The following is a 21,501-nucleotide window of genomic DNA, read 5'->3' as shown; positions in this document are numbered from 1 at the left end:
ATGGGTGAAGAACGGAAGATTAGAAGGTGGTGGCCTGTCAGAAGAGGATCTGCCTATGAATCACAAACTATTATGCCAGACAGCAATATCATACTTGTGGAAAAACACAAATGTACTGAGGTGTATGGACAGAAAGACAGGCTGTGTGTGGTGTAATCCTGCTGTGTTTAGTGGTGGCTGCAGCGTGCCAAGCTCCAGCTCAGACACTTCTAGGCAGTGACCTTCAAAAACACTGCAGGCTAAGCGGAGAGACTTGACAGAAGATCAACAAAAACAATTGTGAGTCAAAAAATCCACACTCTTTGGAAGATTGAAACATTTTTGACTGTTTGACCTAAAGAAAGTGTTGTCATAGCAGTTTGCAAATACACAAAAAGCGGCTTCAAAGAGGAAAAGGAATAATCTCTTTTCCAGATTAAGTCAAGCAAGAGCCTTAGATTGCACTTAGAAGGATTCACATTAGACATTTTACAATACTAATGTCTCCCACTCCTAAAAAAAATTTACCCAGAGGATTGCTGTAGCTGTCTTGAAGAGCAAGTTAGGCAGTCATCTGTTAGGGATGATGCATCTGTGGTGGATCCTTTAGGGACTGTGGGATGGATTGAATGATTCCTGGATGTCCATTGCAGCCCTGTTTTTATCCTGATTTCCCAAGGAAGGAAAGTTTATGGAATTGTGCTCTTTGTCTTTGTCTCCCACAATTAACTATTTAATTTGTAAGGTCAGTTTCAGCCCAGTTTGAGCAATGTGGAGAATTCAAAGGCCTGAAACTTCTATGAATTTTACAAAATTCAGTGGCTCAGCAGGAGAGAGATCTAAATTCCTATCTTTGCTGCAGGAAAGGTAATTAAATATCAGTCCAAATTTATCCAGAGAGCTGATCAGCACATGTTTATTTTCGAACGATTTGTGGCACACTTGACCCTGTTAAGTATGTGGGATGGAGCCTGGGCAGTGGTACATGTAGAAAGGAGGGACATGCTGCTGCCATGGTGGGGGACATGACAGTGCTGTCCAGGGACAGGGAGGAGAAGCACTAGAATCATAGAAACCTCGGTTACAGGAGACCTTGAACCCCATTCAGCTTGAGATGGGACTGTTCCCCATAGTAGATCGTGTTGGCTGTTACTTTGTCTTCCTGAGTCTTGAAAAAGATCTCTGAGGATGGAGATCCCTCACCTCAGTGAGGACCTTTTCCAGGGCTGTACCACCTTTCCCTGGTATCTCCTGATACCAACCTTACAAGGCACAGCTTCTCCTATTGCCCCTTGTATTGTTTGGACCTGCTGTGTGGCCCTGTAATCCTTGTAACTACTTTCAAATAAATGTAATCTGCTATTAGATTGCCCTTAGACTTCTCTTTGCCAGACTGAACAAGCTCAGCTCTTTCCACCCCTTCTTGAAGGCTGTGTGTCACAGACCCCTGGCCATCTTGTCAACTCTCACCCAGATCTTCTCCACAGCCTTCTTCAAATGGGGGATGGCCAGGCTTGACAGTAGTTAGTGTGATTCCACATAGCAAACTGAAAACTTGAGCTTCTTTTTGAAAAAAACAAAAAAAACCCCAACCAAACAAAAAAACCCAACCCAAAACCCCAAAGCCAACCAATGTAGGAAAGAACAGGGTAAGATAGAACAGGGAGGAAAAATAAAATCCCATCAGTATAAGATTATAGATGCAGAATTAGGTATGTGTAGGCTAGGGATGTTTGAGGGGTCCCTACTATAATTTTTCCTTGTTGTGTATATGCAGTTCCAGTGACATACTTTGTTGTTCAGCAGGATCTGTCTCCTTCACTGAATAGTGCTGGATGCTGAAAGAGACTGAGAAGATAATGCAGTGGAGTGGGATCCGGAACAGTTGTCCTGCTCTGGTTTCTAACAAAAACATCCCAAATAATGCTAGGAAAGACCACTGTAAACCAGTCACCCAGGACTGAAATGTGCTAAAACAAGTGAACCTACTTCTAGTGTCTCCTGTTGTTTTGTGCACTTAAAAATTTTCTAAGTGGCAATAGTTTATATCCACCTTGCCTACCCAAAACAGCACTTTCTGGGAGAGAAACAGGAATGTCATTAGGTTGGGCCATACTGGCCTAACTTGGAAAGCACTTAGATACCTAAACGTGGGCTTTCAGGAAATGCTTGGATGGACAAAGGGACATTTTGCCACCTCTGACCCATGCCTGGGTTGGAATCTGATTAAAATTGAAACTGTGACTAAAGAAGAAAGGAAAGCCAAGCCAGGCAGCGGGGCAGGTGCTGCTCTTCTGCTGGAGCCTGGGCACTGCTGGTGGTTTCAGCCCAGCTCCACACCTGCATGGTGCATTTGGTGCTTGGGTTCAAGGAGCCTCCATGCTGTCCCAAGCAGTAGAGGAGAGCTGCTGCCAGCCAGGGAGCAGGGCACAGTTGGACTAACAGCTAAGACTGTCTTAAGATTTACTCCCCCTCATTCCTTCTCTTGTAAGCACCCAGGGCTTGTGCATCAACAGCTTGAAGCCTGTGGGAGTGTGTGTATGTGGAAGGTTATAAGCTTATCTGTTCACCCTCCTCCACTGCACTAATCGTCGTGATAAAAGATATTCTTCCTTCTGGGGGAAGATTTTTCCTCTGTATCGGACACCGCCGTTTCTTGGTTAAACTGTTACTCTGATTTGGTATGTAGAAACAAATGCATATTAGCTTCAGTTCCAGTTCTTAGCCAATACATCTTTTTGCTGTGTGAACCTCAGGAAGTTCAACAAGGCCAAGTGCAAGGTCCTGCACGTGGGTCAGGGCAATCCCAGGCACAAATACAGTCTGGGCAGAGAGCGGGTTGGGGGTGTTGGCTGGTGAGAAGCTCAGCATGGCCCATCAATGTGCGCTCGCAGCCCAGAAAGCCACCAGTATCCTGGGCTGCAGCGCCAGCAGGGTGATGGAGGGGATTCACCTCTGCTCCGCTCTGGTGAGACCCCCCTGCAGTGCTGCATCCACCTCTGGGGCCCCCAACATAAGGACGTGGATCTGATGGAGCAGGTCCAGAGGAGGCCACGCAGATGGTCCGAGGGCTGGAGCAGCTCTGCTGTGAGGACAGGCTGAGAGAGCTGGGGTTCTTCAGCCTGGAAAAGGCTCCAGGGAGACCCTAGAGCACCTTCCAGTACCTAAAGGGACCTACAAGAAAGCTGGAGAGGGGCTTTTTATAAGGGCATGTAGTGGCAGGACAGGGGGCAGTGGCTTTGAACTGGAGGAGGGGAGATTTACATGAGCTGTTGGGAAGAAATTCTTCACTGTGAGGGTGGCGAGGCACTGGCAGAGGCTGCCCGGAGCAGCTGTGGCTGCCCCACTCAAGGCCGGGTTGGACGGGGCTTGGGGCAACCTGGGCTAGTGGAAGGTGTTCCTGCCCATGGCAGGGGGAGTTGAAATTAGATGACCTTTAAGATCCCTTCCAACCCAAACCGTTCTATGATCTCTTAAGATAATTAAGAATGAGAGATCATAATCCAGATCAAATCTGAATTTTTCTTTGGAGAATAAAAGCACTGAAGATGTCAGGATACCCAGATGTTACGAATAGATTGAGATAGGTGTTCCCAAGTTTAGTTACAGCAAATGCTATTGTGAACTGGTGCTATAGCAATACTGTTGGAAATTTCTGACTCCTTCCACTGCTTGCCTTTTTTGATGACTGTCTCCAGCAGTCTGTATTCGGTGATCTTGTCTTTTCACCTGTATTCTTTAGAGTCCAAGTCTCTTGACCCTGAGTTTTCTCAATATATGATTTCTCAGTCAAGGCAGTGGTTAAAGTCCCCTGTATCTAACTGTAACTTGCTGACATATTTTGAAGAGATGTGTCTGAAGTGATCCAAGCTAAAACCTGGTATTACCCTATATTAACATACCAGTTATTTCCCTGGACATTACAGTTAGAAGAGCCATCCCTGGCTGTAGAGAAAAGCTTTGTGTTTTGTGGTTTTTTTGTAGCTGCTGTAATTTTATTGCATGTTTCTAGCTGAATACTCAGTGCTTGTACAGGGAAAATCAGCTGGCTATTTCCATTCAAAAAGCCGGGTTATGGAAGTTCACAGCACCAGATGGCTGCGCATACTTATAATGCTGTGGATTATTAAAGGGCTGTTGTATTTTTCCTCTTTCATCCTTCCTTTATTCCTCCTCCCCACATCAACAAATTAATGCTGAATGCTTGGGAATCCGTCCTGTGCAGACTTCAGCACATTACATCTTTTCATTGGAAACTTCTTGTTCCAGTTCTTTTGAAGTGCTTGGTTTTGATCACCTCTTTGCAACTGCTCGTGGGCTGAGCGATGCCCAGGACTGTGCAAGCCTGTCGTTGTTGGAGCCCCAGCACAGTCCTAGGCTGGTTTAGCACTTGACATCTCATAGTTGCTGTGCCCAGCTTGCACTTTCAGAGCCGACCCTTTCCATTTTCTGAAGTCATGTAAGAACCTCCTAAATTAGACAAAACTGCTACGTTAGTGTGAGTGTGTGAAAGATGCAATGCAAAGAATACTTAGGGACCTTTAGTAAAAACTAACAGCCTGTCGCTTCTCTACCACCAAAGACATCTGAATTTTAAAATGCAGCTATTCTGAAAAGTGGTAGAAAATGGAGTGATGTGCCCTGCCTCCACCACCACAGATACATGTTGGATTGAGTTGTTTTTGTGGAGGGGGAAAAAAAGCAAGCCTTTGCTGTCCATATTGGTGATACCTGGCTGCCATCTGTGTCCAGATTGACTTTCTTGTTAATGTTTTTAATGGTCCAGATGTCTTCAGTGGGACTGTAAACAGCAGCAGTGGGTGAGCACAGAGTGGAGGTACGTACAGGGACACGTACACGGTTCTGAGCAGCGGTATGTCTAGGTGTGTCTAGAGGTAGAGCTGTTGCAAGCCTTGCATCCCACGTATGTTCTGCAGGGCAAGAAAGGCTTGTCCTGATGTGTGTAATTACCATCCAGAGCAAACTCCTTTTTATTAAGAATTCTGCCTGCCCAGGTCGGGGTGGTCTTTGCAGCTTCTTGAAGCATGGTGTGTGCGGGGCCAGTCCTCACAGGGGTGCAACTGTGTATCTGGTGGAAGATGTACTGCTGACATCTAGAGACCTCTGAAATCTGATTTAAAAAAAATACTTGGGGCAGGGGGAAAGTAGCTTAGAAACCTGAATATAACAGAAATATTTTAAAGAACTAGTGTCCAACAGGAAAATGGGTTAGAAATGTCTTTGCCATGTATTTTAAGGTAAAAACAAGTAAAAAGCCAGCATAAAACAGTTGTCTTGTTAGCTTGTGCAGTGGAAGTTTTGGTTACCGCTGGACAGCAGTGTACGCTCCCATCACAGGCAGGATAAAATTCAGGGACTCTGTTCTGGTATCTGAAATCAGCCCTGAAAGCTGCTCAGCCTGCAGGGTGCTGGTTCCCAGCCCCCCCGGTTAAGTTCAGTTGGACGAGAAGACCCCCGTTGGTCACGCAGGTCAGCATTTCATTTCAGATGCGTGTGTTGGGAGGTCTCTGTGGTGCGCGCCAGGTTCGTGCTCACTTCAGCTGTAAGTGAAAGAGGCGGGTTGGTTGTTCAGACTGGCGAGTAACATGTTGTTTGTTCCCTGCATGCTGGCATGGACAGCGCCTCAACAGCTTTTATGCTGATGTGAATAATAAGCGGGGGGGGGGGGTGGCGGGATTTAGTCACAGAGGGCCTAGCACTGCACGAAATCACCTAGCCTAAGTGACACTTGGGGGGGATCTCTTGCTTTTACTTCTCCCCCAGACTTGGAGCCTGAGTCTGAATAAAACAGCACACTTGAGAGCTCTTGAAGGCATTGTGAATGAGGCTGCTTTCCCCCGAGTGTATTATCTAGCAGGGCTGAATTCGTGGGTCAGCAGCGTGCCCTGTGTTTTATGCAGCTTATGAGTTCAGGGAATGCTTTTGTAGGAAATCCTGGTGCGCTTTGGAAGCAGCAGCTGTCATTCCTGGGGGGCCAGAGCTACAGATCTCCACCATGGGAGTTTCTCCCGTTGTCATTAAGGCCGTGAGACAGACTGTGGCATGAATTTTGTACTTGAAGTACTGCTAATTCTGGACTCTGTGCCAGTCACTCACCTGGGCTGATCTAGCTGCCTCTGCAGCCACCTGGTGAATCATGGCAAGGAACGGTGGCTGAGAGCCCCTGCAGCAAACTGACCAGAGGCTCCCTGGTTTGGCTCATTGGGGTTGCACAAACCAAACTGTGTTGGCATGGTGGAGACTGCAGCATCAAATGGGGGTGGTGTGCTTATCTTCTGTGGCATGGAGCGTTGCTGTTAACAGTGACAAGGGCATGATATGAGGGCAGTCCCTCCAACCAGGTGCACATGTTCAACCCAATGTATCTGCTGGGGCAGGCTCACTCCCAATAAATCTTTTTTGTCTTGTAAAACTTTAAAGTATCCAACTGATGGTTTTCTGTAGGTGAACCTGGCAGGAACCTGTCTGCTGCTATAGGGCTTCTCAGCCTCCCTGGTGCTTTGGGATTGTGATGCAGTATTTTTGACCAAAGAGCAATCTTTTGCAGCTGTGATAACATATTTTGTGCTTAATGTTGTTGTAAAGACCAACTGGCAAGGGAAATTCAGGCCTTTGCAGTTCTGGGTGTCCTCATCCTCCCATTAACATCGTCCTTAGAGCTCATGTCAGTTCTCCTGAAAACAACACGTAACTTGAGTACGAATCAGGAAATCAATATGTATTTTTCCTTCAGTGAGTACTGTCAAGACTGAAAGCAAAGCTTGGAAGTTAGAGGACTGGTTCTTCTTTTATTTGCACAGGACTAACCAGAAGATCCCTCTGCGGCTTTGTGTCTCTGGAGAAAATGTCAAGAAGCTTCACTCTGTGTGTGTAGGCTTGTGCACCAAGGGCTGTGCCTGTGGAGTTGAGAAGACCTCTCGGATGACCGGGGAGGAGTTGCTGTTGGCTTGGAGAATGCTGTAGTCAGGCTGAAACAGGTCACCTGTTAGAAATGGATCTGTCTGAAGTCTGCCAGGTTGCCATCTCCAACTTCATTCATGGTTTCACCAGGCAGTGAAAGAACTATGAGACTTTGGAGTCTGAGCGTCAGTGACCCTGTGCCACATGAGTGACTATGTGGTCCCACTTTAGGTTGTCTATGGAGGTGTGGGGTGCTGAAAGGTGTCACCTGGGCCTGGAGGGATGCAAAGGGACAGGCACTCTGACGAGGAGGGAATTCTGCCAGTAACTGCAATTCTTAGATATATGATGTCCATGGACATCTTTACAGCCCATCTTCCTTCCCCTCTCTTGGATTCAGTTTTTGCATTGGATAACTGCATGAAAGATAGAAGTGAGGAACGGATGACTGCACAGCTCATCTCAAAGATCATGAGTTACTAATTGCTGGTTTTCTGTTTCAAATATCCTCGCAGTCACAAGAGAAAGTTCAGCAGGCTTTCCTGCCTCCTAGGGATCTCTGCATGCCTGAAAGTTTGTGCTAGTTACTAGGTAGGTTGTGGCTTTGTTGATTTTTTTGTTTGTTTGTTTGTTTTGCTTTGGTTTTCTGTAATGTAAGGATCCATTACAGCTTATAGTAGTACTAGGCTTTACTGCATCTCATCTCTTCTGATCTCAGAAACCCAGCAGTCCTGCTCCCATCTGGTGAACAGAGGGGAGAGTGCCTTAGAGCTGTTGTCCTGTAAGCATGAGCTGTTAAGTCTTCACCAGTGCTTCTTGATCATTAGATAAAGGATAGCAAGATGATGGTAAGGTACCCTCCTTCACACTCTGCTGAGCCTGCACTGGAGGGTAAAGACAAACTGTTGTTTCCCTTGGTTGTTGCAGGGACCCTCATTATTTCTGCTGTAGGGTGAGCTGTTTGGGTTTACTTACTGCAGCTCTTTGCCCCACCCCCTTTTTTTTCCTTTTTTTTAATTCTGCTGGATCGTGGTGTTAGCCACTCTGCTAAATTCTGGAGTTACAGACAGACATTACTTTCCAGGGGATGTTCAGTCCTCCAACATGAGGGCCAGTAGTCTCCAGCATTAAACTAGTTTGTCCAGTGTTTGTCTCCTGAGAAATAAGGTTTGTGAAATGGGTATTGCACCAGCTATCCCAGACAGAGGACCTGATTGCAGTTGATTGAAAAGCTGGTCACCTGTAGGAGGTCTCTGCTGGCACTCAGCAAGTACCACTGAGGGCCTGCTCAGAATATGGCTGTTCTACTTTTTTTTTTTTAAAGATATGTAGGAAGAGAACAGAACTGCAGTACCTTACCCTCTGGAGGAGTGTAGTCTAACAGGGAACAGCACAGAAGTTACACTCAAACTGCATTACATTTGACATCAGTTCATAGAGGAACTGGAGTGCAAGGTGAACAAGTATTGGTGACTTCTCTTAATTTTTGTGGTATTTTTGTGCCACAAAAGAAAGGAACTTGTCAGTGCAGCAGTGAGATTAAAGGCAAGGCTCTCTGATGGGGTGTAGTTGATGCAGTGTTTCATGGCCACTGGATGGAAGCATTTTCCTTCCAAGCCATTCTCTCTTTCTCTTCAGAGGAGCAAAATCTCATCTAGATTGCTTCAGTCCTGTCATGTGAGTGCACCTCGTGTCTTGCACTCATGTCCTTCTTGGTGTTCCCCAAACACACCAGTGTCAGCCTTCCTCAGCTCTTACACAGCTCCTGCTGCTGCCTTGCAGTATTAGTTGGAAGGGGTCCTGGGGTTTTGCCAAGTTAAAACTGCTGTTTTGCCAACTGATGCAAGGTTTCTGGAGAGTGGATATGTTTCTCCAGGGACCAGGGTTGAAAATGGCTACATTCATTCCACTCAGTGCTTCAGTAGCATGCAGCCTCACTTATTTTTAAAGAAAAGGTTTCAGTGAAATAAACCCAAAGATGTGTATGGTGCAGCAGATAAAATCTCTGGCTGCATAAAAAGATCAATAAACTGATTTATGTTTGCTGACCAGAAGAAAAATTTAATTGCAAGTACTCCATATTCAATGTTTCTGATGGAACTAGAGTAATTGGAATAATGAGAAATCCAATTTGCTCCTGTTTGGAGTTTATTGTTCTTTAGGTTTCATTAAACTGGGCTGGTGCAATGCACAGGCCTCTCAAGGCTCAGGCTGGTTATTTACAGTTCGTAGGTTTTCAGAATGATAAGTTCTTCATGGATTTCTTCAAATTCTATATTACCACATTGGCCATCTTTTAATATGACTTGGAATGATGGAAGTAATATTGTTCCTGGTGTTTAGAGTCTCATTTCACCCTCCAGAATCTCCTGCTCTGTGTTGGACAGCCATCGGTTTACTGAAGGTTGAATGCATCTGGATGGCAAAGTAGCTCTCAGGTTGCCTCAAGGTCCAGGCCGGTGCCGTTACTAACATGTGCAAGAGGAAATAATGCTTTCCTGCGTGTCCTGGAGGTGTATTTCCCAGAAAAGTATTGTTCTGTCAGTCCTCATGTATTTTTCATTTGAGTGCATCTCTTGCATCTCTGTGGATTTAAGTAGAAAAAGAGAGGATGCAGATCCTGGCATGATTGTATCTCTGTGAGGGACAATATTCAGAAAGGTAAAAGGTTTTAGATAAGATGAGAAGAAACATCCCAGGAAAAACCAACAGGGTTGGAGTTGTGTAAATGTGTTTTCTCTATCTGAGTGGGACAAAAGCTGTTTCAAGGTATCTCAGTCATCTCAATCACTGGCAACAATAATGAAAATGGTGGTAAAGAGTTCTTAAATAGTTATTGCCAGGAGAGTAGAATTTTCACCAACATATAATACCACTTTGAGTTAAAGTCAGTAAACTGCGTAGACATATGGTTAGCCTAGGCATCTCATTAGTGTTATTTGGGGAGTGGAAAACGAGTCCTCTATGAAGGAGACAGAATGGGGTGAGCTTTCTGTTCTGCTAGGAGGACGAGGTAAGAAGTGATTGGAAGTTAATGGGTTGTGGATGAGTCATGATGAATTTGTGGGTTTAACTATGTGAGTAGCTGATAAATGAGTAAAAAAAAAAACAAGCTACAGAACAGTGTTTTTTTAAAGTTTTTGAAGGCTAGCCTGGTAAAAGTGGGGGCAGAACCTCTTGTTGGGTGTTGATCAGCTGCGTCCATCTGTGGAAGAGAGAAGCCAAAGGCCGTCCGTAGCTGGAGGTGTGGAGTTTCATGTGCTGGCAGGTACGGCCCTGGTGTTACCTGAGGTTATGCCGATAAAGACCGAACACAGCAAGTTGATTCTCTTCACTGTTATTTAACAAAGGAAGTGCCTTATCCAGAAGTCTGGTAGGAAATCTATAGGCTTGAAACACGATTTAGATCGCCCCATGGCAGATTTGGCCCTTTGGTTCTGTTGCTATAAATAACATAAAGGCTGAGCTCTTCAAAGGGTCCGTAGTTCTGCAAAACAGACCAGTGTGTTCAATTGCAATTGTAACCTTTATTGTAGTTTTTGCTACATTTGAAAAGGTTTTTTGCTATTTTATTTATCCTCTTTATAAATGAACACTATAACAAGTCTCTGATCAAAGATTGTCCCTTTTTAGGGACAAAGATTGTGCTATTCTAACAAGCGCCTGTTTTTTTCTTACATTCACTGTCCAAATGCGTTTCGTCAGCTAAGAGAAAGTGATTTAATGCAGGTCATGACAAACTAGTTATATCTGAAAGCAGGAAACAGAAAAGCTTGAATTTTAAGGATTTTTTTTTTATTAACTGATTTTGTTCTTGAAACGTGGAGGGGAGTGGATTTTGGATGTGATTTCAAAGCGCAGAAGTGGTGTCTGATCCGCAGGAGAAGGCTGTGCTTCCTTCCTGAGCACTCTGGCTCAAAGTATTTCCATCTCTATCTTGAATACATTCAGGAACGCTTGCAGTTTTTTACTCATGTACCAATATTTTCTTTATATCAAGTAGTTCATGTCATTTTCACTCTCTTCTCTTCCAGTTATTGACAGTGATTGTATATCCCACTTTAGCTAAACTGAGTAAGCTGGGCTGGTTTAGTCATCGCTTGTAAAATAAGACTTTCTGTACCCTGGTCATTCTAGCAGCCGGTTCCTTAGCTGGAGTTTCAGTTCTTTTTTCCTGGCCATGCCACTGACTGTCCGGGGCAGGGAGCAGTGCTGTAACTGAGCACCTTGCCTTTCATTATAAAATCCTCCTGTGGATTGGCTCTCCTGCCTGGTGCCTCTGAGTCTTTTGGAAGAGAAAATTGCTTTCAGTAGCAATAAATTGCAAACCTCAAAAAAATCAGGACATACCTTTTTTAAACCTTATGCACAAGAAGAGGTAATCATATCTGACCGTACTGTTGGTGGACCCTGAATTTTAAAATAACTGGGTTCTTTTCTTCCTCACAAAACGAAGAGAAGAAAGACAGAGAATAGCAGCCTTTTCCTTTTTTAGCCACATATGCTGTTTCCGTTATTGTATTGAATCTTCACTTTGTTGCATGAATCTGCTCAGGCTTTTTTTAACGCTGCTTAGGATGTGTCAATAGTGGTGGTTTCAGGAAGGGTGAGACCCACACAACACGCAGCGACTGCAGAAACCTGCTCTTGCCAGTGTCCATTCGACACTTGGGGTTTGTATGCTAGCCATACTGCCACCTCCACTCCAGCCTTACTGTGGAGTTTGCCAGTTTTCTTCCTAGCTTTGTCCACAGCCCACCCTTCACCTCATGCTAAAGGTGATGTTCTCACGTTAGCACAAATACGGTATTTTGTCAGAAATTAAGCAATTGCAGCATGCGTGGCTGTAGGTGTTTGTCTTGTTTATGGCTATACTTTGGCGTACTGGGGGATATAGGAGAAATATATTAAGGGCTAATTAACTACTTTGAGCTTGTTTCTTTAAAGCTAGTATTTTGTAAAAAAATCCCTTCCCCTTTCCTTGGTAAGCATTCCTGGAAATTCCTTATCTCTAATATTTATATATACTCAGACTGTTCTATGGGACTGTTTCCAGCTGGGCAGAGTTGGCTGTTCCAGGACTGAGCAGTAGCAACATCTCCTAGATTTCCATGTGGGAGTGAGACAAGAGTACCACAGCAGAAAAATTCTCCTTAGTCTTTGCTTCAGGATTGATGCAGAGGTCGGTGCTGGCTCGCTAGATGTGCACCTTAAAGTGAAGTGTCAGAATAGAACCCCAGGGGTCTGGTGCGAGGATCCAGCCTCTGTGAGCAGTACAGCTAGCACTCCAGCAGTCATGGCCTCATCAGATACAGAGCACTTGGATTGGGGAGGGTCTTCAGTGGGATACAGTGACAGTTCTTTTTGTAATAGCTGGATGATTTTGGAAGGTGATGGGAGTGAGGTGGGAGGCTGGGAGCCTGTGTGTGTCTGTGGTACAGCAACGGGAGCAAGCACGGGTGTGCAAGCATGTGACTGAGTGTGTGACTGCTGGTGAAGGTGGAGCTGGACAAGGGGGTGAAGGGATGTGGGAGCTGGGGATGTGTGTGTGTGTGTGTGTGTCTAAGGTCAAGGATGAGACTGCAGGAGGGTCTGGTGGCCAGAGGGACCAGGGAAATCCCAGCCAGCTGCTGCAGTGATGGTTGAGTCTTGGGATTGACTGAGATCGCATGTGTGTGTGTGGAGGTGTCTGTACACTTGAGGAACCTGGGGGGACTGGGATCCAAGGTCAGCTACTGGGTGGGCTGAGCGCCGCTGCTTGGAGGGACCCACGCTGCACCTATGCACCTGTAGTCATTTCCCACTAATTCAGCCTCTCCCTCTAACAGCCTTTTGAAGTAAGTGTGTCTCATTTTCCTTGGGCAGAATCTGTTGGTTACACCTTGGAAATTTTGAGGGTGAAAGAGACAACAGAAGAACCAGAATGCCCTGAAGCGCCTTTTGGGCATGGGAGGAATTAATCAGCAGACCTGTGCTGGGATGTTTCTTTCTAATGATCTCTTTCATGTTTCAGCCCTGGCCCAGTGTGTCCAACCTGGCCAAGGATTTCATTGATCGTCTGCTCACGGTGGACCCCAGTGACAGGATGACAGCCCTTCAGGCCCTGAAGCACCCCTGGGTGGTCAGCATGGCAGCATCATCATCCATGAAGAATCTACACCGCTCCATCTCACAAAACCTTCTCAAGAGGGCATCTTCCCGCTGCCAGAGCACCAAATCCGCACAGTCCACCCGCTCCAGCCGCTCCACCAAATCCAACAAATCACGGCGGGTTCGGGAGCGGGAGCTGCGGGAGCTCAACCTGCGCTACCAGCAGCAGTACACTGGCTGAACACTGGGCTGGGACCTGCCAGGCGTCTTTTCAGATGTCTTCTCTGTGGTGTAGGTGTGCAGCATCCTTTGCTGTGCACACTCTCAGTGAGGAACATCCAGGTTCCTCCCTCCCTCCCTCCAGGTGCCCCCTGTATCCATGAGGAGGTGTCCCCCTGTGCAGAGGAAAGGGAACCTCATGGTGGCCATCCCACCCTGTGAGCTTGCCACAGGGTCTTGTGCCAGAAACAGGGGCACGGCTCAGAGCCTCAAGTAATACACAAATTAAGGAGCCACGTGGGGAGAAGAGCTCTTTCTGTAGCCCAGGAGCTTGGTTGTTCACAGTTATTTATTAATTCCAGAGCGCTATGTTTCTCTCACTTGCATACAAAAAAAAATCACTTTATGTGTATGTACATGCATGTGTGTGTGCACATACACGTGTGTGAGGGTGTGTATATGTATTTAAAAGTTGTATATACACAAATTTTGAGCTGCTTTAGTCAGACTCTGTGGTGCCTTTGCAGTGAAGCTGGTATGAGTCACAAACAGTTAGGAGTAGGATAGCTCTGACTCACCGGCGTGCTGCCCACCAGTTCCTCGCTGAAGTGATGCCAGGCAGCAGTTTTCCATGATGGCTGGGAAGCTGCAAGGCTTCCCCCAAGGGCTGCCACCCGCCTGGTGACATCAAGGGCTACTCAAGCTGTGCGAGAGCCACCGTGCAAATTGGCAGCCATGCTGCAGTACTGTGAGCTCAGAGCTGTAGTCCAGTTCCTTTGAGTGCTCCTGAGGGAGGGGTGGGAGGAGGATTATTGTCCTGCAGGAACGCTATGCAGAGAGATGTCTTTGGCGGGGCAGGTTTTTCAGGGGTTCCTTGCTATCCCTCTTGAATTATCCTTCCCCTATTTGTAGCAAGACCAGTGCTTCCCGTGCAGGGTTTGTTCTTGCTGTGCCACACGGCCCTGTCATGCCTGTGACCTGTTACATGTCCTGTGCCCTTCAGACTAGCAATACCAACCACATCACTTCACCAGAACTTCAGTGGTTCCAGGTATTGCTCCCGGTCTGCAGATTTTACAGGGCTCCCCTGCTTTGCATGCCTGCTCTGCCCCAGTGCCACCATCCCTGCTCTGGGACAGCGAAGTGGTGGTGGGAGCAGTTGGGGTGGCTGCAGACGGCTCCATAGCGTCAGGGTCGGGGCTTGAGTAGTGGAGGTGCAATCCTAGAGTGTCAGCAGTGTCAGTACCCTGGAGACGTTGCACAGACACCTTAGAGCTGTTAGGTGTGCCTTAGATTCAACAGGAGAAAGCTGCCTTTTGGGTTTCTTTGTGCTGGATGGTCCTGTGGGGGCTTCTTGTAAAGGGGCTTCCCAGGGGAGGTGAGGGCTCTAGAGCCGGGCTTTATGCAAGCCTGCTGAGATACCTTCCCAACTAGTCAGAGCCATAAAGCGGGGCTGGTGGCACAGTCTCAGGGTGGGCTCAGCCTCTTGTGCCAGCAGAGACAAGAGCTGCAGTGAAGGAGAACGCTGGTTCTTGAAACTGCATATGAAGCCATATGGTTTGCTTCATGCTGTGTGCTTGGAAAGCGCTTGCTTAGCTCTGGGCTAGAGGTGCAGGCTGTGCAAGCTCAAGGGGCTGGCGAGCATGGCCTTTCCATCCAGGATTGATGTCTCTGCTGCTGTGGTTTAGTGTCAGCAAGGTTTTAAGTGGTTGGTTGGTCACATCTCCCGGGAGCTCTAACTGCACTAGCCACAGCCACTTCTGGTCAGCAAACAGCAGAGCAGTGCTGCTTCAGGGGGAGAAGACTTGAGTTTTCTGTGCTAAGGGAAAAAAAAGAATTTCTAGGGATGTGCTTCCCAGCCCAAAGCAGGGATGGGCTATAACCACCAAGAGCACAGCCTGGGGCGCCCAAGCGTGTGATAGGGAATACAGCAGAGGAAACCTGTGGACAGGCAGTGTATGTAGCAGGGGTGAATTCTAAATCCTTTGCATCGTTGCATATTATTTTGAAAACTGCATTCTTTTCAGGCTGCCCTTCCTCAAGTGGCCATCCTACTATGTCACACACAGTCTTTCTTCCATCAACATTAAAGATCACAACAGAATTACTAAAAACTGGGTTTTTTCAACTCTGTGGACTGCAAAAGAAGTTTCTTCAGCTTCTTTTACCTTCTCATGTAGTTCTCCCTGGTTTGTTACCGTGAACTATAAACTAGATGTGATTTCTGACAAAACAGGCAGCTTGCCACGTTTGCTGTGTAAACAGTTCAGTGCCCCTCATATTACTGCAAACAGCTCTCCAAAAGCAACAACTACTCTAAGAGAACTATCAACTGGAAAATTGTTCTTAGCTTGTACATTAAGAGATGGCAGGATGCTCTCTGAGGGATTCTGGTTTTGAGCCATTACTGAAAGTGTCTTCTACATGTTTGGAGCATCACACCCAGGCACTGTGATCTCTTACCTCCTGGATGCTTTCATGGCCCACCCCAGATTATCTTGCCTGTTTATCCTTAAAACAGGTATTTTGCCCATGCGAGGACATCAAACTGATGAACTGAGCCAAGACCTCTTGAACCTGAGACTTCCCTTTAACCACTAGACCATCAAAATGCACAGGCGTTGTGCAGGTGTCTACCCAAGCTGTTCCCTCCTGCATTCTCTTGTGGGGTGGGGGATAAATGAAGGTGGAGAGGAGGTCAGGATGCTGAGCTTTGGTCTGACCAGGCTGGTTTCTCCACCTTTACAAGGCAGAACAGGAATCCTCTCATCTGTGACAATTTTTGCTTTGTTGCAATTGGGTTTTCACCAGGAAAAGTCGGGAGCGATGTCATTCGTGGTGAGTTTGGGGTGAAATATATTTTGGGAAGCGAGATGTTGCTATGTAGGTTCCAGCCAGCATCATATTTTTGTGATGACACTGGCGGGGAAGTAATTGGGCACTTACCTACATGAGTGATGCTGGAGAGCTGCAGCTTGCCCCTTTGTGGTATGGAGACGTCTGTGGTCTTCAGGCATCCTGCTGCTAGGGAACTGCACCAAAGAGGACCGAGTCCATCCCATAAGGGGCTTTGGGTTTTCTAGAAAAAGAACTCTAGTTCTCTTCACAAATGCAATGTTTTTTTATTGGCATGGAAAAATCAGTGTAAACATGGGGAAAATCTTTATGGGCTGTCCTTCCATCGTTTGGTTATAGCACTCTTGGCTCAATCGCTCTTCTTTTTCTAAATTCAGTATTTGCAGGAAATCTTACACCCAGACAATAATGTGTGGGCAGAGGAGAGACGAGCAGAGCTCCGTCCAGATGTCCCTTGGAGTCATCAGTGATCTTTCTGTTTTCACTCTGTCTGGAAGACTGTGATGGTCCAACTGCTGTGTTGCAAGGTCAGCTTAAGAACAGTTCCTGGGGTGCTTTTTACGCTTGCAATTGTGGCACCTTTGCAGCTGGGTCTGGGGTGTCTGGGGACAGGCAAAGTGCTGTAATTTTGAGCCATAGTTAGGTGCCTTCAATGTGTCCTCTAAGAAGCTCTTCACTGTGAATTATCTTGATCATCTGTCTTCATATATGTTCCACAGGAGCATCTCAGTGCTTGATCTGTCTTAAGTCTCAGGAGTTTACATTTTTCAGGAGCGCCTTGTTTGGGGATTTTGGAAGTGAAAATGTCTGAAATGTTTTTTCTGCTCTTTCATTTAATTTTTAAAATCTCCTTCTTTGGCTTTTAACTGGTGATTCTTTATTTGGCTCACAGGGTTTTTTGGAAGACTTTCTCTGGTACTGAATTAGCCAGGAGAACACAGGTAACAAATGCCTGTTCCAGGGCATCGCTGAGCTGCAGACTTTTTATTAGCTGAGGTGCAAATCTCAGGGCGCTTTTGTTTTCCGTACTTTTGTTCATGCAATGAAAATGAAGTTGGAATGACACCTAGTGGCAAGTTGTAGGTGTCCTTGTTCAAGTACAGCCCTAGTTATGTTCCCACTTTCTGGGTGAGATGTTCTTACAAAGAGGAATCTGGTTTTGATGTACTGAGTGATGGTCTTGGAGCACACCTGCAATCCCTGCAATCCCAGGTGTTCAGCATGGCACCGTTTTCTCCTGTACTCATCCTGAAGAGCAGCATTTTAGCCCACAAAGGGATGAGCGTGATTCCGCAGGCACTCACTGGAAGGGATGCTGATTGCTGGGGAAAAGACGCATGCAGTCAGCCCCCGGTGTCTCAGTGAGATGCTCGCCAGCACCCTGCCTTGGGGAGGCGTCTTAAGGGACACGAGGAGAAAGCAAAGCCTAAAGATGCCAAGGCTGGAATTGGTAGGTTTGGGATTTTATCCCAGCGCGAGACACAATGGTGCAGCTCAAGGTGTTGCTTCCTGGTGTGTTCTGTTTCAAGGAAATGCATTTTTGAGGAGTAAAGGGAATTATGGTTGGTTTTCTTTTGAAACTTAGCAGTACTGTGTAAAACAATCCCATCGTTTTGTCCTGGGAGTTTGGCTGTGCTCCTGGGGGAGAGAATTACAGCTTCAAAGAATGTGGCCTATTGATGCCTTAATTGTTTATTTTTATTTTTTTGAGGGTTATTGGAAATGAATGTGAAAAGGTTTTGCAGAAATAATGTTAGGTGGTCTACACACTTGCATCCAGATTTTTGAGTAAGTAAGGTATTTTTCTGTGTATTTTGCTCAACCAGCAATTACTTGTCCATGTTCGATTTACTTCTCACCCTTCTCAGGCTTCTAGAAAATTAACATGTCAGCCCAGTGGAGGTAGACACACACACCCCTTCTTCAATCCAGAAGAAGTCTGTGCTATCACTGAGGTTGTGACAGCATCCAGATGCTCCTGCCAGTTCCTGGACTGCGTTGTTCTTGGAAACATACAACCGTACGTGAAGGGCAGCTTTATAGCCTTGTCAGGGGTGTAAGCCCAGACAAAAGGGCTCTGACCTGCTGGCTCCAGTGGTGATGTGGAAACCAGCTGCAGTGCAGGGCCTGCGCTGTCTGTTTTGGAAATGATGAACCCTCAAACTCTTAACTTCTTTGGAATTTGGATGTTTTCTTCTTCTAGGTCAGGTATTTTCTCCTCTGGTAATTCACGTTCTTTCTTACACCCTGCTCCATTTCTCAATCCTGTTTTCTACCTGGGTGTTTGGCTGAAGGACTAATATAGTCAACTTTTATATAATGCACAAACTGGAACAGGAGTCATGGTTAACTGGACTACTGGGCAGCAACTCTGGACTTGGCTCTGCAGGAGCCATGGTGAGTCCCATAGCAAGGTCAAAGCATCTGTTCGGTGCCTTGCAGGTGGGAGAAGGCTCCCTTTGAGGATCCTGCAATGCAGGCTCAGCCCAAGGTGATCTGGCACCACGAAGGACAACTGGTGCACGGCTGTTACAGGCCTCTTATTAGATTGTGTGGGGCCATATTCTTCCTTTAAGTGGTGATACTAAAGATTCAGAAGGTTTGAGGTGGCTAAATGAAAATCTCGATTGTTTGACTTAGTTTTCTAAACTATGAAAAGCAACACAGAGGTTGGCTTTTTGGGGGGATCACACCCTCTGGAGGGGTTGAAAACCATTCTCTGGCAGCAGTGTGAGCCCTGGGGTTTGCAGGGAGGCTGGCTGTGTCCTGGCCTCTCACCAGCTCGGCTTCATCCTGGAAAATATCACAAAGTGCCTGTACCACTTGGCACCAGATACCCAGCCCCAAGCTGCCTACGCCACTCTTGGGAGGTTTTTGGTGCTTTTTTTGACCACTTGGTTTCCTCTTTCAGCCTGGATTAAGAACACAGCTCTTGGGTGCTCCAGGGGCAGGTACCTGCATGTCAGCTGTGCCTTACTGTGTGGTAAATTTGCCAAAAAAAAATGTGAAGCAGCAGGGATGCACAGTGGCAGTGGCATCATGGAGCTTGGTACCTTCCACCCTTGGTGTCCCTGGGGTGGAGGGAGCTCTGCCTGCCTGATGACAGAGCAGCTGTCCTTCCCCCGCTGTCCTCCCCTGCACGATGATACTGTAGAGCCCTCGTGTGTGACAAGCGAGCTACTCGCTGCTGTTGCAAATATTGTTGCACTGTGTGTGTCTGCTGAACGTGGGAGAGATCCACGGCCCCAGTGAGGTGTGTCGGAAACAAGCAGCTCCCGTGTGGATGCCCAGATAACGTGAGTTTTCCTGTTGCCTTTCACTGCGGAAAGACACCTCCCGGGAAGCTCTTGGGGCCAGAGGTCTTCTGGCACTTGCTGTTATTTTTGGTCGCCAAATTTCCGGTACTGGGTTGGAACAGTTTGGAATTAACTCCGATTGCGTCCCGTTAATCTCTTAGCAGGTCTGCTTTGAGAAGCACCAAGTTCTGTGACTTGCCTTTGGAGTCTTGTTTTTTACACTAAGGTCTGTCTTGTAGGATGAGGTCTGAACCATTGTAATTAGCCTATAACATTATGATTAGAGTGTACAGAATTATTTATTTTGTGTACTCAGTCTGCTAAACATGTAAATGTATTCTGTGTACCCCATCGCTCTGCTGTCATTCCTTCTGGTGCATGGATCGCCCGTGGGCCGGCTGCTGGCAGGCACCGCTTTCCAGGCCAGGAGCGATGGGCAGTGAACGCATCGACAGGATGCTGCTCACCCCTCTAATACAGTCTTGGAGCACAACAAGAAGGTACCAAAGTGCCCGTAAAAGAGTTTGCTGGTTTCTTTAACGCAGCTGCCTGGGGCAGACCTCATGCCGGGCTGTGGTGTCCACAGGGGTGCTCTGGGTGAGTGGGGTGCTCAGCCTCTGGCTGGAAGGCAGGACTTGGAGGCAGAACAGGCATTGGAGGCAGAACAGGCGCTCTGGGACATTTTGTTCACTTTTCTTTGGCTGCAAGCCATAGAAAGCTGGGCCATAGAAATACCTTGGTTTGCCCACGGCAGCTCATCACCTCTCTGGTTTCACTCTGTGCATCCAGATGTGCATTTTATGGACCATCAGGAAAACCTGTATCAAGTGAAAAACACATACCCCTTCTGAACCACCCTCTCCTGGAAAGGAGGTGATTTTGCAGGGACTGGGGGCCCCATCTCAGCAGTGGCAGGGGTGACAGCGACCTGAACACAGCGAATGACCCATAGTGCTGCACTTGATCAGTTCCTGTTTGAAGCTCCATGTGGCCACCAGTTTCTTTTGCCCTTGTGGCCCATCCCCACATCACTGACATCCAGCTGTCTGTAAGGGCATTGAGGAGCTAACTAAAGCCAAAAAAGTGCTGCCTTCATGGGTGGGTTTTATTTCAGGTACCACAGAGTGCAAGCACTCTAAATGTCAAGGCAGACCAGTAGGACCGGTGTGTACTGGTCCAACTGCTGCTGCTGGCCTTTGGGGAGGTTTGCAAGGAGCTCGCTCAGCCCTGTGCCCTTCTCCCCTACGTCCCAGAGGGGCTTTCCAGGGCAAAGGAGCCCGAGCCAGCAGCTTCACAGGTTTCTCTGCAAGCCCCAGGGCCCTGCTGTGAGTTTGCTCCAGTTGCTCTTGCTCCCTGCAGAGAAAACCACTACACGAAGCTAAATTTTACCCATCCAAACTAAAACTTTGAGCCCTGGGCTGCACTTAAGAAGTTTTTGTTTGTGATTTTTTTTTTTTTTTTTTTTTTTTTTTTTTACTCAAGCATAGGGGCCAGACCATTTGTCTGTACCCTCCATTCATGGTTTATATCCCTTCCCATGGGTATGTCTGTGTAGCATCATGCTTTCTCTGCAACTGCTTCGTAGTGATGACAACATTTTGGGGGCTGTGATTAACACAGTAGAGCTTTTATATCACATTCACATCACTGATAAAGAAAAAAAAACCCCACACCTTGTGTTGGGTCAGTCTGATCCTGCTCCTCTCCACGGTGTCCTCATGACCAGCTCTTATTTTGAGCTGCCAGGAACCAGGTGGTAATTCGCTGACGTGTCGTTTTACTCGCATGTCACACAAGACATGTTTTCTGCACCTGCCATTGCCTCAAGAATCTCTTTGGGTGAAAACTCAGCTTTCTTCTGAAAACCTGTCATGTGGCCTTGAATTTTGTTTCCTGCTTCACATTTTCCTTTGGGATGGCCTTCAGTTCCCCGCTCTGTTACCTGGCAGATCTGCACACATGAAGCAGCGTGCTGTTCTCCAGCCACTGCCTTCCACCTTCCAGAAGAGCTGGAGCTGCTGTTGGCTCTTCTCCCATTCAGCTCTGTGTTCCCAACCTGCTACATGGCTTTAAATTGCCACCAGGGATCTTTTAAGATCCTGTGCACCCACCAGCACCCACCCTCCGTCGCGAGTCGAGG

The 21,501-nt window shown here is 46.9% G+C and overlaps 1 protein-coding gene across 4 annotated transcripts in view; it reads left to right on the top strand.

The window, feature by feature from the left end:
- Nucleotides 1-19,707, top strand: part of PSKH1 (protein serine kinase H1) — a 38,289-nt gene extending 18,582 nt beyond the window's left edge. For 3 of the 4 annotated variants that reach the window (XM_040615031.1, XM_040615032.1, XM_040615030.1), the window contains exon 4: nt 12,914-19,707. In XM_040615031.1, coding sequence (XP_040470965.1) covers nt 12,914-13,231 — 318 coding nt within the window. In that variant the 3' untranslated portion in view covers nt 13,232-19,707. The remainder of the gene's footprint in view (nt 1-12,913) is intronic. The other variant, XR_005831073.1, reaches the window with a different exon arrangement.
- Nucleotides 19,708-21,501: the final 1,794 nt, after the last annotated feature.

The sequence above is a fragment of the Falco naumanni genome, chromosome 15 (genome assembly GCF_017639655.2).
Source record: "Falco naumanni isolate bFalNau1 chromosome 15, bFalNau1.pat, whole genome shotgun sequence".
NCBI classification, from domain to species: domain Eukaryota; kingdom Metazoa; phylum Chordata; class Aves; order Falconiformes; family Falconidae; genus Falco; species Falco naumanni.
Note: the sequence above shows the minus strand (reverse complement) of the source record. Positions and strands in the feature narration are given on the sequence as shown.